Source organism: Desmodus rotundus, chromosome 7 (genome assembly GCF_022682495.2).
Source record: "Desmodus rotundus isolate HL8 chromosome 7, HLdesRot8A.1, whole genome shotgun sequence".
NCBI classification, from domain to species: domain Eukaryota; kingdom Metazoa; phylum Chordata; class Mammalia; order Chiroptera; family Phyllostomidae; genus Desmodus; species Desmodus rotundus.
Genome location: NC_071393.1, coordinates 5,682,285 through 5,694,677, shown reverse-complemented (window position 1 = coordinate 5,694,677; position 12,393 = coordinate 5,682,285). Strand labels below are relative to the sequence as shown.

General features: G+C 41.5%; 1 protein-coding gene across 5 annotated transcripts in view; it reads left to right on the top strand.

Moving 5' to 3' along the window:
• The window catches only part of HECTD4 (HECT domain E3 ubiquitin protein ligase 4), a 152,092-nt gene that overhangs the window by 76,132 nt on the left and 63,567 nt on the right, over positions 1-12,393 (top strand). For 3 of the 5 annotated variants that reach the window (XM_024567077.4, XM_024567076.4, XM_024567079.4), the window contains exons 22-32: positions 1,640-1,786; positions 2,900-3,004; positions 4,137-4,300; positions 5,422-5,655; positions 6,669-6,861; positions 7,054-7,158; positions 7,606-7,694; positions 8,072-8,247; positions 9,955-10,090; positions 10,191-10,332; positions 10,435-10,601. In XM_024567077.4, coding sequence (XP_024422845.3) covers positions 1,640-1,786; positions 2,900-3,004; positions 4,137-4,300; positions 5,422-5,655; positions 6,669-6,861; positions 7,054-7,158; positions 7,606-7,694; positions 8,072-8,247; positions 9,955-10,090; positions 10,191-10,332; positions 10,435-10,601 — 1,658 coding nt within the window. The remainder of the gene's footprint in view (positions 1-1,639; positions 1,787-2,899; positions 3,005-4,136; positions 4,301-5,421; positions 5,656-6,668; positions 6,862-7,053; positions 7,159-7,605; positions 7,695-8,071; positions 8,248-9,954; positions 10,091-10,190; positions 10,333-10,434; positions 10,602-12,393) is intronic. The other 2 variants (XM_024567078.3, XM_024567080.4) reach the window with 1 other exon arrangement.

Genomic DNA, 12,393 nt, shown 5'->3' with positions numbered 1-12,393 from the left:
ATGTATCTTTCTGGAGAAGGTGGCCTTTTAGAAGGATTTCAGATGTGTTAGGATCTGTTTGGGTTTAAGTTATTCTTTGCCATGACCCTCAGGGTCCACATAGATTTCAAGGAAGTGTAGTTTCCAACCTGGTGGCTGAACCAAATTATAAGTAAAAGGATGTGTTTTAGGGCTTATAATATTTTCTTCTGTTTATAACTGTTGCATTGTAAATCATTAGGTTGAATTTAGGAGGAAAGGCTAAAGAAATTGTGGTATGTAACATACAAAAGAACAACTGAAGGATTAGCTAATAGCTGTATATACAGGACTATTTTCATGTAAATTGCCAGCTATCTGCTGTATAAAGGACTTCTTAACTGTCTATATTATGGGACAGTAAAGCACATTCCTGGGCAAACTATGGAATCCTCCTCCCCATTATCTTAGGCTAGTGAAGATCCCAGTTGTCTGGAGGGGCTAATACCCCCAAAACTTACCTTTGCTGCAAGCAAGAGAAAGGGTCTTTGGTGGGCCTTTCAAAAACTTTAATTCCTGGCACCAGTCTACTCCGCTTCCTAGTTCCTGGCATTAGCTACCCCATTTCCTAGAGTCAAGTGGTACGACTGTTTAAAATGGAAATGAAAGTGATTGCCATTTTAGTTAGTGTCATTTTGTTTCTCCTTCAAAAGCCAGTAATTTGACACATGCAGCCTCCACCTGCACTACACACTAGTGTTAAATGTGGAGGCCCAGGATGCCCACTAACTACATGGACAAAAGTAACATTTAGTTTCCCAGTGGTCCGCGGTGGTGTCAGCAGGGTAAGAAGTCACGAACAGATAAATGTCCAGGGCTGAAAGTGCCGCTTCTAGATCCACTCTGACCTCCCCTGCGCAGACAGAGGCAGTTGGAGCGCACACTGCAAGACTGGGTTTGGTGTTTAAAGAAGCCAGGGCCGTTGGCTACCTGTGGAACTATTTGAATGCCAAATGGCCTAGGCCTAAGTGGTTCTCCTGCACATTAGAAAGTTGGTTAAGTGGATATAAATGAATAGCCTTTATGGAAGAAAAGTGTTGATACATGAAAACTAACCCAAGAAGAAGCAGCCCCCTTTCTGGCCCATATTTGGGTCATTTTGGTTTTTTTTTTTAATACCATGAAGCAATATTCTAAGAATGTATGGCTTATTTTCAATTTGTTGCATTTTTTAACATCTTCATTCATTGCGGGTTTGGGAGTTTCTTGCTTTGATTTTGTTGTATGAAATATTACCATCTTTTCACCTGTATTTGCTCACTTTATTAATTTTGGGAAAGATTTAAGAGGGCAAACTGTACCTTTTAGTTATGAATTACATGTGGTTATTTAGGATTAAAATAGCTATTTAAAAATGTGTGTATATGTGTGTATATATTAGCTGAGTATAACTATTTTAATGTGAAGTCCCCAAGTCAGTTAAATTGTGGTAATATTTGTTATCTTTCTGTGGCTGCCCTGTAAATACCAATGGCCAATTGCATTCAAATTAGTGTCAGTTGTATCTTTAAAAAACATTAGTTATATTATGACACCAGTGCCTGGTTATAAATGTATTTTTAAACAAACATTTTCTGCAGCCTTTTTATTTGTAGATGTTGTTTTTGTTTTTCTTTTACAGTCTAACAGTATATTTTCTGTTTTGAAGTTGGTGATCTACGCGGGGCCCAACACAAACAGTAGGAAGGTTGCTGAGTACGGAGGCAATACCCTGGGGTACGGCAGCCGTAGCGTCTTAGGAACCGGCTGGCCGAAAGACCTGGTGAAGGTATGGTGTCCAGTCACATTCACTTCTAGAAAAGAAAGATGGACTTTATTCCTCACGGGCCCAAGTATATCAACAAGAGTTCAAAACAAAGCTTGCTGGGGGGGCTTTTGTGGAGGTGGGGCTGCATTGCCAGGCCTGTGAAGTCACTACTTCATGCAGAATGACCCTCCTTTCCCTTCCAGGGCATCAGACCCTTGCCCACTCCAGAACCTGTTCCACAGGCTGCTTCACGGGCTGAGGTTGCCACAGCATTTCCTTCCCTGTCCGTTAAAAGGACTGCTCATTCTTCCAGCTTACTTCTTCTCTACACTCCCTTATGAAGAGTATCCTAGACCCACAGAGCCATTGAAGTGAAAAATTGTGGAATCAATGTTTTCAGATAAATTTGGGCCTTTGGAGCAAAATTAATGATGCATTCTAAACTGATAAGACTTGAGCCATGCTTTGTCATCTGGCCCCTTGTATGACATATCTACCCAGAATATGAATATGAACGGAAATGCCCATTCTGAAAACTTCCCCAAAATCTATTCCCAGAGCCTTTATCTCACATATATCATGTATCCTCTAATTCAGCAACAGACACCAAGATTCCTCCAGAGGGCTGGTCCAGATGCATCCAAAGCTGGACCAGCCCGGCACTTTCACCTGTTCTGTTTTTCTGCCTTTTGTTCCTCATTCACGGTGTTGGTTCTACACTACAGAGCAAGCTTCCCCCGCGCTGGCACTGTGTTCTTCCAGATACTGGCCATTTGCTTGCCTTGCTGGCACAGTAGGTGGTGACATGGAGAGAGGGGGGAGGGCAGAAAGAATAGAAATTTGAGGAATTTATTGAAATTATGCTTAAGATTTGGTTCATCTTTACTCTGATTCTGCTGTCGGGCAGTTGTGACCCATTTCACAGATGCCTCATCCCAAAAGCTACCTGGTCAGGAGAGATACCTGAAAGGCTGGTGTCCGAATGAGAGGGGATTGATTTTGAATTTAAAAAGCCAGTGAGAAAAGGAGTAGAATATTGCTGTGGTCCTTTTCAAAGTAAATCTGAAATTCATTGCTCTCTTGAAAACTGTGTGTCTTGTTTTTAAAGTGCATTTTCCCCCCTTAAATTTTAAGGTGGAAGGAGATACAGTCACCTTCTCCTTTGAAATGAGAAGTGGCCGTGAGCACAACACTCCTGACAAAGCCATGTGGGGCTTTGCTTGCACAGTCCGCGCTCAGGTACTCGACTCTGACCACTGCCGTGGGCATGATGTTCTCTCTCCTGTGTGCCTTGCTTACGTACATCATACCGCCTTGGAAATGCAGCGAATATGAGCTACTGTTCCATCCATCTCTTCCATCTGACAGGAAGTAGACTACCAATAGTAGGTAGTAGTTTTATGGAGTGAAACAAGCTGTGACCTCAAATCAGTTCAGCAGCACAGAGAATCCATTGCTCGGGGCTCTGTCTTCAAAGCCTGGAGGGGTCATCTGCCTCCAGGGTCTTTACATAGGACGCCAACACAAAGCACTTGGACCTTGGTTTTAACAGTAGTAGGGTCTGACTTTTTAATTCTATTCCCAAGGGCTCTTTTTGCTAGACTGGGTCTTTCTTTGGTTAATTATTTGTGTTATGCTCTGTCAGTATATTTACCCTAGTCTTTTTTAATAGCAGTGCCCAAAAGTTATTCCTCTCCTTTGCCCCAGCCCCCAGAATCTATGTAAATAAATTAGTTTCCTATCTTAAAAAAAAAAAAGAGAGAGAGAGAGAGAGAGAGAGATGGAGTAGTAGGAGCTTCCTAGCCTGGTTTGTAAAGTATAGTTCAGATTGGGAGACTGCTTAAGTTTAACCAAGCTGAGGCTCTCTGGAGTGGAGTGTTTTGCTAGAATGTAAGCTCCATGAGAGCAGGCATCTTTGTTTTGTTCTCTGCTGTTATCTCAGGCACCTAGAACAATGACTGGTCCACAGTAGGCACTCAGTAAACATTTATTGAGTGAATTCAGTGTCATCATGGACAGTATCTTTGTTCAAGCATAGGACGGAGGTGACAAGACAAAATAGTGACTTATGCCCCGGTAGGCAAAGCAGAGAGGGAGCTGCCCAAAGAATCACGCATGAGTTTTGTGGTATTTCTAATATGCAGTCTTATCAGCTCTTCTCTCTCCTGAATTGTGCTGAGACTTCACTCTGTGGTCACTCAGTGCCACCATCTATCTGCTCCTGGTGTGAGGTGCTGTCCCTGTGTGCCATAGCAACGATGCTCCACGCTGCACTGTGAGCCCCGTAGCAGGGGCAGGGCAGTGTGGAGACACAGATGCAGGGGCTCTGCCGCGTCCACTGACCATGTGATTTGCCCCGTCTGCATTGTAGGAGTCTTCCGAGGACGTGTCAGGAGGCTTGCCCTTCCTGGTAGACCTGGCTTTGGGTCTGTCTGTGTTAGCTTGTTCCATGTTAAGAATCCTGTATAATGGACCAGAAATTACCAAAGAAGAAGAAGCCTGTCAGGAGCTGTTGCGGTCCAAACTTTTGCAAAGGTAACAAAAGGCTCAAATGGAGCTAGTTTTGCTCACGAAGGAAAAAGAGCTTGTTGTGGAAAACTACTTTTAGTGTGTTTCCCAGCTGATCATGCCTACTGCCAGACAATCCATAGGTGCCATTGTGTCTGGGAAGTGAAATGGAAATCACAGCAAAGTGCCTTCTGGCCTGTACTTTACTAATTTGAAATTACAGACTTGAACTGCATAAGCTTTTCTCCAACAAATATTGTATAATTAAATTAAAGGGATCCCCCAAAGAACGGCTAGATGGGAGATAAAGCAAATAGGGCAAAATGTTTATTCAAGAAGCTAGGCAGTGGGTATATGGGTGTTAACATGTAATTTCTTTCAACATCTTTATATATTTAAAAATTTATTTTCCTTAAAATTTTTATTGTATTTTTTCTATTACCACTTAGTCCCCTTATATCCCCCTACCCACTGCAATCAACCACAGTTGTCCATGTCCATGAGTCCTTTTTCCTTTTTGCTTGATTCCCTCCACCCCTAACCTCCCCCCTAACCCCACCACCACCAATAGCTGTCATCCTGCTCTCTCTCTCTCTCTCAGTCTATCTCTATTTTGCTTGTTAGTTCAGTTTGTTCATTAGATTCCACATACAAGTAAAATCGTATAGTATTTGCCTTTCTCAGACTGGCTTATTTCACTTAGCGTAATGTTCTCCAGATCCATCCATGCTATTGCAAAAGGTAAAGTTTTCTTCTTCTTTTTTACAGCTGAGTACTATTCCATTGTGTAAATGTTGCATAGTTGTTTTATCCATTCATCCACTGATGGACACTTGGGCTGCTTCCATATCTTGGTGATTGAAAATAACGCTGCAATGAACATAAGAGTGCTTATGTTCTTTTGAATTAGTGTTTTGGGTTTCTTCAGATATATTCCCAGAAGTGGGATCACTGGGTCAAAATGTTGGGAAGGAGGTAGATTCCCAAAGATACGGTTTCATATACTATGTTAATTTCTCTTTAGAGAAGGTTTGATAAATAAATATTTAACACATAATGTGATCCTTCATATGTTTCATTTATCTGCAAACTTTAAGTAGCTTACCAGATAGAAGAGGAAGAGAAGAAACTCTTTTCTTTCTGTTCAGGTGCCAATGGCAGGTGGAGGCCAATGGCGTGATCTCCCCTGCCCTGACTCCCAGCCCATCTCCGCTGCCTCTCACCATCGAGGAAGACAGAGAATTCACCTACCCCTCTGACATCCTCGTGCCTCCAGTGGGAAACTACTTTGACCTGCCGCGGATCAGGCTGCCTCCAGGAATCATGATAAAGCTCAGGGAAATTTCTGGGCGTGCTAGACCTCAGTTTAGACCGAGTATAAAGTATGTTGCTATATAGCATTTCCTTTTTCCCAATGGAAAAAAATGTTTAAACACTTGAAGGTGGTATCTGTCTTATAGTCTATCAAATGAACTTTAATTTTGTGTTTACTTAATGACTGCTAACCAAGCACCCTGGGGAGTGTCCCAGATGGTATTCCAGGTCAGCAGGTCTCACGCTGTGGGCCTCCACTCAGCAGTGTCCATCAGCAGCAGCCGGGGACATGCTAGTTCTGGGCCCCATTTCACACCTGCTGAGTCAGGACCTGTGGGGATGGGCCCAGTCATCTGTTTTCACAGCTTTTCCACACGATTCTGATGCATGCTCCAGTTTGACAGGTTCTAGGTTTTTCTCAGGTGGTGTGACCTTCTACTGATAGTCATCAACTTTTCGTTTCCATAGCATCTTTTCTCATAGAGGCATTTTATTTTTGATGCCTAGAGAGATGGTGAGGGAGAGGATCTTTATTCTAGAACGTGAAGCCTTACAGATGCCTTTGAGGTGTTCTTTCTCAAAGGGAAGTGTGTTTTGCAGGCTCTGCTCTGCCTTCTGAGGCAAGATAAGCTATTTCAGAGAAAAATTTAAAGTATAGATGAAATTTAACATGAAAAAATACAGAAGCACCATTGTTTTCAGTCCAACATCCATACACACGAAATACCACAAGTCATAAGCTGCATAAATTTTCATTGGTAGGTAAATGGTGACAAAGGTCTCCTTTGAGCCTGAGACCTCTTCCAGCTCTAATGGGACTATAGCTCAGAATGTAGGAATCGTAGTGTCTTTCGTTTTGATTTTCAGTTTTATCAGCCAGTGTTAGTTTTATCATTAAAAATATTTAATTATTGCCAACTTGATAGGAATGTTATAATGTTTATGCCCCTTTATTGGAATAAAGGAGGTGTGGTGAATATTTAATATATTTAAATCAAAGTCTATGTCTTTTAATCTATAAAAAAGTATTGGCAAATTGAGTGCATGGCATACATCTGACTACTTTCCATTGTAACCACAGAGAAGTAATTCAGCCAGACGTGATGGAGGAAATGGTGGTATCATGTGTTATTAAGCACTTGAACTTGGTTGATGCACTGCAGTCCCTAATAAATTTCCAGTATCAAGAAGAACATGCTGAGGAATATGATTTATTGTGTAAAATTATGGGCGAGACCTTTAAGAAACTCAGTGCCATGGAGAGACAGCTACAGGTAAATGAAAGCTAAAACACCAAAATTTCTCTTATAACTGTTAGAAATAATTTCTTTCCTAGAAATTTAATGACATTTACAAAGTGGTCTGAATTTTTAAAAATTGTTATGACTAAAACTTCCTAATTTGTAGATAGCACCTGTTTCTATTTTCTATCCATTTTCACATCGTTTTATGCTTCAATGGGTCAGAGTGTCGCAGAGCTGGAACAGAAATGGCAGAGTGAGGTGGATGACGCCATGCAGGGGAGGCTGGAGGACAGCGCGCCCTTCTTCTACGACTACCACTTCAACGAGGTGAGCGCGCTGTGCGAGGTGAGCGCGCTGTGCGGTGCGTCCCGGTGCAGCGGTGCTTGCCGTGTGTGCAGAGGGGAAGTAAGGGTGCTCCTTAGAATGTTGTGCACCCCAAGTGTTAAATAAAACTAGGTCAGTATGTCAGTAATACAAATAATAAATTGTTTTTAACTGATTAGTAGTGTTATAAAGAAGTTATCATTATCAAATTTTGCTTTCAAGGCTTACAAAATAAATCAAAGGCAGAATTACAAGCACTGAAGAAATCCCTAGAAAGTGGTCAATAATTAAAATATCAAATAATAACTTACAAATGTGCTTCTGGCATAGAAAGATGGACCAAAGATGGTGTTTTTCCCCCTGAAATTTTCTATTGTTTTTAACATGTACAGTAAAACTCAGTTTTTGCAGATCCTGCAAACCATCTTTTCTTGATTTTTCCTTCTTTAGAACAAAATGAAAGAACTAGAACTTTTGTGTTCAATGAAGGAAGTCTCCTTTGATGGAAATGATCTTGAAAACATGGTCCTATCTCTGAGGTTAGTGATATTAATAACTGCATAAAGCTAAATTATTCCCTTGGTGCTCAAAACAAAATGTGAAGGTCTAGTCTCAACAGGTACTTTAAAAATATTGTGCGTTAACTGAATACTTTAGACTTGGAAGTCATTTGGTAATTTGGAGATTTTGATTTTAACCTTTAAAAGTTAGCCTCATGGTATTTGAAACCAGGCAAAAAGAACTAAAACTGACCACAATTTATAACACTGCTCCCCTCAGATGGGGGAAGGGGGAGGTGAGCAATATTTAGTGTTTGCTTAGTTTTCCCTCTGTCTTTTCCTATCCTTTGTGATTAAAAAACTTTGGTTTTGGTAAACTAGAGAACGACTAAATGCACATGAGCCTTTCTTTACAGGGAGAAGTTCCTACAAGAAGTGAATTCTCTTATTCAGAAACCCTCGCACCCACTGGCTAAAACGAAGACGTTAGTGAAGAGTTTAATGAACCGAGCCGAGCTCCTGCTGCATGTTACCATCGCGGCCCAGTCTGGCCTCACCAGAAGCATCTCGGGGACCCCTGCAGAAACACCGGGTACCACTCAAAGCCAGCACTGCACCAGCTCCCTGCACTAGTCTGTTCATAAAATGGACATAAGCTACTTAAAAGAAAAAATCACTCTTGTGCACTCCCAGAAAGGAAGAAAAATTCAACATTTTTTATTTTGCCTTTTACTTTTTCCAGCCAAGAAGTGCTTTTCATTGAATTCATGTGGTGTTTTGTGGGTCAGCTGAGCACCAGGGGTGCCTCTTCGCCTGCCTCGTCCCGTTTTTCTTGGGAGCATCTAAAGAGCCTAGTGACATGTATTTTTATAATTCCATGCCCCCTATTTTTAGCTGATGGCTTGTCATTCTCATAGTAACATATATAACTAGATAGTCAATATTGTGAATCTTGTAATGAATGCATCATATTTTCCTCTTGAAGCTGAGTTTGCATTTCATCTTTAATTATTAGGTGGAAACTTCTAGCATGAATTTCCACTATTAATTTTTCTCCTGATCACATTTTAATTCTTAGCCCAAAATATGTTCCTCAGGGAAATCAATGAACCTTTTTACTTAAGCCAGATCCACAACACTGGGCATAGCCCATAATAAGTGTTAATTCTTCTCCCAAGAAAACAAGTTGAATAAACATGTTCTTAAATGAAAGACTTCATGTTATCCAGCCCATTGCTTGATGCACACTATCGAGCAGGCAGACTCATTTGCCCCCTAGCTGATCACCCAGGGCTCCTCTCATTTGGGAGAGAAATCTAGGCTGCCTCCCAGGTTTCTGACCATAGCGAAAGGGTACTACTCCCTGACAACATCGGGGGAAGTGTGCCAAGTGTGCGGCGTGACTGCATGCCAGGATGGTCTGCCACACCACGTCCCTGGCCACATTAGCCCTTGGTTAATTAAGTGTCCCCTGTAAAGACTTAACCCCTCACTAAGGCTGGTGATGCTTTCCAAGGGGATCTTGGTAACAGAGATGATGGACCAATCATTCCCTGAGACATCATCTTTCACAATCATCTTTTTTAAGCTTGGCTGTCTAACCATTCTTAATACAGATTCAAGATGACCTCTTCTCCACTTTCTTAACACCTTTTTTCCTTAGCAGTTCATGACATGTAGTTTTATCGTCCATTAAAGTGTTTATTTAAAAAAAAAAATACAACAGCTATTTCCCTGGATAGGGTTAAGGAGTATATCTTACAGGAAGGGGCTGGTCAAATTCTAGTTCAAGTGTGATATTTACTCATACCAACTATGACCAAAGCAGAGATGTTGTCAAATGGTAGTAAGTCAGCTAAATAAATCTTGAATTAAAGGGGAAACAAAGGGTATCTCTGGGGGGAGGGGGAAAAAAGGATCTGGATTTATTTGAGTAAGAAATTTTGGCTTCCAGAAATTACTTTCTCTGTCCTCTCTTGCTTTTTAAAATTTTTATATTAAAGTGAACATTGTTAGTTTATGAAGTTAAATGAATTTTTCAGCCTTTCTTTGGAAACCTAATTTAATGAAAATATTTTAGTCTTCCAAGCTAAGATCATTTTTAACCTAATATCAAGATTTTTAAAAATTGGCCTAAGAATATTAGTTATGCTTTGCGGGCTGGTTTGGTGGCTGAACTCTCACGGAAAGCAAAGATGTCTGAAACTGTTTGGTAGTTCCATGTCAGGTTTAGCTATTGCTGCTCTCCCTATGCATGGGATAACAGATACGTCAACCCTTTTATTCCGTTCTGTTCCAGCCTGTAAATCAGCTTCTGAAACGAAGGTGATAGCTCACGCTGTGCGGCAGCCTGTTTTCCTTCGCAGCATGTCCGCTCCTTCTGACCTGGAAATGATTGGTAATGAAGATTTGGAATTTACTAGAGCAAATCAGAGGTAAGTGGCTGATGGCCAAGGTTGGATTCCAACATGCGGCTGAATGCTCTTCATCAAAACGCACTCCCTGAGGGTCCCTTGTTTTTCGGATCCAACACAGGCGGCGCCATGTGACCAGCCACCGAAGCAGCTCCTTTACGCTCCTGCAGTCATTGGCCATCGAGGACAGCAGAGACAAACCCACCTACAGCGTCCTGCTGGGGCAGCTGTTTGCTTTCATCGGCACCAACCCAGACCAAGCCGTACGTCCTGTTTTGCCGACTACACATAAATGGCACTGAAAAGCACAGGAGGCCTGTGACAGTTGGCAGGAGTCAAGTGTACCTCCTTCTCTTGCGTTTCAGGTGTCCAGCAGCAGCTTCCTTTTGGCTGCACAGACGAGGTGGCGGCGGGGAAACACTCGCAAGCAGGCCCTGGTGCACATGCGCGAACTGCTGACCGCGGCTGTGCGAGTCGGGGGAGTGACGCATCTTGTGGGTCCAGTGACGATGGTTCTTCAGGGAGGACCCAGGTCAGTTGTTTCTGTTCAGTGTGAGCTGACCTGTCGGCATGGGCAAAAGCCCTGCCAAAGCTTACGCTTGGGGCCAAACCATAGACAGTGGTATTTGCTTATGTTGTCCCCTAAAACATTATATTTTTATTTTTATAAAAGTAGTTCATGGTTTTGTAAAAGATTCAGCGTGTATAACTGTAAATAAGTCTCTCTATTCATCTTTTCCTCCTAAATTCCATTGCTCATTAACAGCTTGTTGTATCAAGTACACGTACATAAAAAGCTCTTTAATTCTTTCCTACATGTAAGTGTGTATGTGTGTGATTCTTATTTTACTTACTTCAGACTATATTGTACTTGATTTACTGCGGTCTGAGCTCTTTTGCACCATATCTCTTGGCTATCTCTGTCTTTTCATGCCATTACATGTAGGTCTGCTTCAGAGTTTTGAAGAACTTCATGGACTCCATTGTACGGACGCCTATATTTTGCTTCATTGCACTCATCCCCTCCTGAGGGACACATTGGTTCATTCTTTCTTTGCTCCCTCTCCCTCTCCCTCTCCCTCTCCTTCCCTCCCTCCCTTCTGTTCCTTCTTCCTTTTTTCTGTTTTGTTTGCTTTTGCATTAACAATAGGGCTCTAATTCAACATCCTTATACCTATATTTTTGTATAATTTTTTGTATAATAATACCTATATTTTTGTATATTTTCTGCTTATTTACCGGATTGATTTCTGAAAGCATAATTATAGATACTAACTTTGAAGGACGCTTTGTAACTTATTTGTGAAGAATTCTTCTATACTAGTTTCCTACTGGGCTTCAAAGCTCTTCAGATAGAAATAGAAAAGGCATTTTTCTCCCAGTCCTGGACTGGGACTGCTGGAGGCTGCTTGTGCCTCCTGGCAACTCTTGAGGAATTCTGGCCAGCAAGTAGAGGGCAGTGGTTGGAGGAAATGTGTTAACCGAGAGCTGATGTGAATATCTTGAGAAATTTCTGTCAGTCAGGAGAGGCCAGATTATTCTTTAGAAGCAAATAAGTCAAAAACTTCAGTGGCTTAGACAAAATTTTAGTTCTTGCTCATGTCTACCCAGGCCCACCTTGGCTCATGATAATCACAAAGAGCCCAGGGGAGAGAGGAGACTGCCATCTCAAAGCTGTCAGTCTGGCCCCTCATTGGCCAGACTGGTCACATGCCCGCCCAACCACAGGGGTGCCCAGAAGGCTTAGTGAGTAACACCAATGACCACCACAGCTTACTTCCAGAACAGTTTCTCTGTAACACCGGCAGCATTACTCCTTCTCCCTCAGTTACTAATGTCGTATGTCACACATTGGAACAAATGCAAAAGATCCTGACGTATAAAATCACAAGTTAATCCAGTATCTTAAGATAAAACCTGTTAATATTTTAGTGTATTCTATCTTTATTCGAACCATAGATATCTCATCTCCTGTAATGTTTTTAGTGGTCCTATAGGACCGTATCATATTCCTGAACCTTTATTAAACCAACTCCCTATTTTTAAATGTTAGGTTTTACTTACTTTTGCTATTATAAACAATATTATGTTGTGTATCTTTATAGATAATCCTAGATAGTTCCAGTTCTCAACTAATAGCAATTACTGTAGAATCTATCCTGAGTTGTGTTTTTACATTGGGAAAGTCTTTCATCAACTAGATTCTTAGGCTCCGCTGATAAGAGCTTGAACTTGAAAAGGATACTTAGCTCGTCTGTTTGGGTCTTGGCATTCTTTAGTACCATTGCATTTACAGTATTCAGTGTTACATGGCATTCTATAGA